Raw genomic sequence first — 4,699 nt, forward strand, 5'->3', positions numbered from 1 at the left:
TGGTTCAGACTGTGAAAGTGTTATGAATTCATTGAACCCCTTCAACAACATTCTCCTGCTCTTGTTTTTATTCTTTCTTAAAAAAGAATATCGCAAGATTTCCAAATGCTGTAAATCTCTTCTGTGGGTTAATGACAGTAAAACAACGTAAATGGACAGCGCAGCACTCAATAACCACAGCTCAGACACAAATTCAAGATCAGTGCTGTGGCCTTTTTTCATATGAAACTTCCTTTTGAGAAGTGGTGGTTTTCTTTTAAGAGCTCCCCTTGAAAGCTTCCACAGATATTATGTGAGCTGTTTTGTGCTTTCAGCTGATCCCGGCAGTGAAAGGCAGCCCTAAACTAAGCTTAACATGGTAGTTAGAACAGGTTTAGTGTTGTTTTGCATGCCCAGAGCAGCCCAAAGCCAGCAGTGTGTACCAATAAATCAGTTCTCTAGAATACAGAAAGTGGTAACGCACATCTGGCTTCGCCGGAACACTGTGAGATCTTCACATAGCCCGTGACAGCCCTTAACACCTTCAGCTGGGAAAGGGGGGTGAGTAAGAAGTTTATGTACATTTATGTGAGCTTGTGGGTCTCCAGGTCTTAGCTTTGCTATGAATTCATCTTCAAGTCCCCAGCTTCTCCAGGTCTGTAAGTGCTTTGCAATACCAAACCATGCCCTTACACCTTGCTCGTCTGCATATGTCCATTGAATTCAATATTTCTCTGGGTTAACATTGATTCGTGCAAGCGGCTGCTGTTTTCTTGCCTGTGTTCAATGGGGTCACCATCCTCTACACCATTGCCCTTTCGGAGGCAAAGGACTTTCTGAAAACTCTGCTTGAAGTTGTCAGAAAGAAATCCATAGAGAATGGGGTTGGCGCAGCTGTTTGCATAGGACAGGACCACCACAAAGAAGTACACCCCTACCAACACAGGGTCTTCTGGCAGTATAAATATCAAATTGACAATGTTCATCATGTAAAATGGGAGCCAGCAAAACACAAAGACCACCACAATGATCACCACCATCCTGGTCACCTTCCTCTCCGATCTCCTGCGCCTCGTAGACCCGACTCGAATCCCCGAAGATTTGACTTTAATCACTATCAGCAAGTAGCAGAGACAGATCACCAACAAAGGACCAAAAAAACCAAGGACCGAGGTGTAAATGATGAACGCTGCTGACCAGATGTTGACAGGCTCTGGCCAGTTCATGTTGCAGGTTTGAAAATCTTCCTGTACATCTGAAAAGATGATGACCGGAAGCACCACCAAGAACGAGAATGTCCAGACAGTCACACTGATGAGCTTGGCCACCCTGGGACGTCTCCACTTGGTTGATTTAATGGGGTGAACCACTGCCAGGTAGCGGTCCATGCTCATCACAGTCAAACAGAAAATACTCGTGAATTGGTTAATACCATCTACGGTCATCACCAGCCTGCACAGAAAGGAGCCAAAAGGCCAATAGGAGATGGCATTCTGGGTGGCCAGGAAGGGCAGGCCTAGCATGAAGAGTACATCAGCAACGGCTAAATTCAAGATGTATATGTTGGTGACGGTTTTCATCTTGGCATAGCGCAAAACCACATATATGACCAACGTGTTGCCGCTGAATCCGACTGCGCATACCAGGAGGTAACAGATGGGGATCAGGACTTTGTGGATGTATTTGAATGAGGGATGCTCTGAGAGTGTCCCATTCTCCGTCACATTTGTCAGCAGCGAGGAATTCACATTGCTGGAACTAGCTTCTGTGCTAAATGTGTTGGAAAAGTATAAAGGATCCATTACTTTTACTCCCCAGATTTTCTGTTACAGCTAAGAGAGATTAAACTTCACGGGCATCTTCTTCCTAGAAAGAAAAAAAAGGAAGAAAAAGAGGAAGAAAGAGTGAATTCATAGTAGACACGTTTTCACATCATTTAATTTTCTAATAGTCAGAATGCATGAATTATGCATGTGGTGAGATCAATGACTGAACAATGGAACTGCACAACGAGAGAGGCCAAAAGCTCATCCCAGATGATGGTATAGCATCCCACATATCCCAGATGGTGGTATCTGTTTAATTTTCACAAGCTCCGTGCAGCAGGGTCAGGGCTGGATGTAACTGGGAAGATGGGAAGCTGCACAGCGGTAACATGGCATGCATCCCGCCACGAAACGCAAGCAGGAGGAGAGCGGGTGATGGCCACTGCGCTGCACAGTCAGAGGCAGAAGATTTCCAGCAGCAAAGGAGTCCGAATGCCCTGGCACATGAGCTGTTTGGGTCCAAAGCCTGCTGGTAACAAGGCCAGCCTTCCTGCTGCTGCTGAGAAATGTTAATCCTTGCATGCCTCCGGTGCCACTTGGCAAGGGACCATTACCGTCTGACTGTCCCACTCTCCAGAACCTGTTGTACACACATTTTCCTCTTTCGTGAAATCAAGGAGCAGGGAGGATAACGCCAACTTGCTCAAATGCAGAACCCACCTCTCCTCCTAGCTTTCTGTCTAAAAACAAACGCAGAGAATGTTAGAAGATAATCTTGAAAGATTCTGACCAAACAGCACATACAAATCAGTCTGAGAGCAGAGCCCTGGCATTGGTGCCGAAAGCCTTCAAGCCCAACTCGGTGCAATCCTGCTGTTGCTCACCAAAGTGTGCCTGGAGAGGCTCAGGGACTGACTCAGCCCCGTCTCACTCCCATACAAGCTCTGGGTGCTTTCAGAATCCAGAATCAAAGTCAGTTCCTGGCTCTTCACACCTGAAGCTCCGCTGCGACGTTTCACATGTCTCCCTATTAACGCAGAAATGCTCCCAGTTTGATGTACTCAAATGCCACTTTCTGCCTAGCAGAGCCAATTGAGAACCCCCGGGGAACATTGGTGGCTGTGCAGGTGGGAAGACAAAACCCTCCCTAACAACTGACAAAACCCTAAAATAAAAGAAAAATCCATAAATTCCAAGAGGGAAAGGCCCATGTCTGAGAACGCTTTTCCACGGGGTCGGGCCGTGTGCGAGCAGATGTGCAGACTGCAGTGGAAAGGAACAAGCTGTTCTTCCACCTTTGAGACTATTCTTCTTTTAGAGTTTCTGAACCTCTCGCCCTGAAGTGTGCTTCTTGTCTAAGAAACACCTTTCTTCTGCAAGAAATCCAAACTGCAGCAGGCAGCTGCAGGACACAGAAACGGAGCAGATTTGGTGATAGAACGTGTTCTATCAGACAACCTCAAAAGGGATGAAAACTTCCATGGTTCTGTTTCTGTGGCATGCGTAATTCACAGGAATATTTTTTATTCGTTGTCTGAACATGATCTAAGTAGGTGTTTATAAAGCTTTCCGCTATAAAAAGTTTCCAGCATCTGCTATAAAGGAGTGGAGATCCAAAACACCAATCTGCCCCAAGATCTCCCCCAGTCTGGCCGGCAGACTGTGGGGAAGGTGCTCAAGCAGCACGTGCCCAGCAACTTCTGCTCCCTGACAATTTCTGTACTAAGCTAGGGCCATGAATCTGGGTTCCAAAGCCCCCAGCCCAGACTGCAGCCAGGCCTTTCAAGCACAAGCAGAATTCTGTATCATGCAGGATGCAAAAGACTTCTTGTCTCCGAGAGGAACACAAACACCTCCACGGGCTGGTTGCTGTGCTTTCTCTTTGGGTGAGAAAAAATGGCAGTGGGTGAGAGTAGAAGTCCCTCCAGCTACCAGTAGTAATCATAAATATGCTGTTCTATTTGGAAATGTGCAGATGGGATGTAGGTGTCTCACATGGAACTCCACGGCTGGGAGGAGATGTACCTCAGAAATCAGAAATCCAGGGTGGCTGCGGTGGTAAGGCTGAGCAAGCTGCCAAAGCTCAAACAAATGCTGACTTGAAGATGGAGATGGGAAAGGGGCAGGGAGGAGCGGCAGGTTCTGACTAGGCTACCGTGGTGTTTGGGGTTTAGGCATCGCAGCCGTGGGCTCCCTCCAAGGACTGATGCAGCCCGTAACATCTCGCTGCAGGGAGAGGTCAGCCAGACCATGCCCCTCATGGATTCAACAGGACGAAACTTCCTGCTTCGATAAGAAAAGGCAAAGTCCAGGTCTGGGCAAAGAATGGTCTTTAAAATCCTGATCTGGCACTAACTTTCAGCTATAAAGTTGTATTAAACCTCAGATTTTTTGTGGGAGAATTTGGGGAGAATCTGAAGCAGCACCACACTCGTGATGGATGCAGTTGGGGCATCTTGGGATGGGGCAGTTGGTGTTTATAAACTCATATTGATGGAACTGCCTCCTCGGGACCGAGTGTGGTGCTGCCATATAGGGAAGGCGCTTCTCCCCAGCCTAGCTCGGCAATATGCAGTCTGGGCCAAAAAAGCAAAATTTTTGTTCTGGGACAGCAAAAATACGAAGGCAGTAAAGACAACCAGCGCTGTCACTCAGCAGGAGAGGGTCAGGAGTGCAGTCACGTGTGGCTCTCATCCGAGAGCTACAAAAAATGAAGATGGATGTCTTTCTTCTGAAGTTACCTCCTTTTTTCCCCCAGTACATATCCTTGAAACTGCTGACTATAAAATTACACAGTAAGTTCTTCAAGCCTCTTGCTCCTTCTGCCACATTTAGAGTTCGAGCCTTGGGAGGAGCCCTGAGGATGAGAAGTTCTTTAAATGGATAACCCGCAACACAAAGTCCCTGCTTGCCAAGGGCCACAGGCTCTTCCAGCCATCCAGTGCTGGCATTCC

General features: G+C 47.3%; 1 protein-coding gene across 1 annotated transcript; it reads right to left on the bottom strand.

The window, feature by feature from the left end:
• Positions 1 to 668: 668 nt before the first annotated feature.
• Positions 669 to 1,781, bottom strand: SSTR5 (somatostatin receptor 5). The gene has a single exon (XM_010133268.1). The coding sequence runs from the start codon at positions 1,779 to 1,781 to the stop codon at positions 669 to 671; it is 1,113 nt and encodes a 370-aa protein (XP_010131570.1).
• Between the last annotated feature and the right edge of the window lie 2,918 nt (positions 1,782 to 4,699).

The sequence above is a fragment of the Buceros rhinoceros genome, unplaced genomic scaffold (assembly GCF_000710305.1).
Source record: "Buceros rhinoceros silvestris isolate BGI_N320 unplaced genomic scaffold, ASM71030v1 scaffold8283, whole genome shotgun sequence".
NCBI classification, from domain to species: Eukaryota; Metazoa; Chordata; class Aves; order Bucerotiformes; family Bucerotidae; genus Buceros; species Buceros rhinoceros.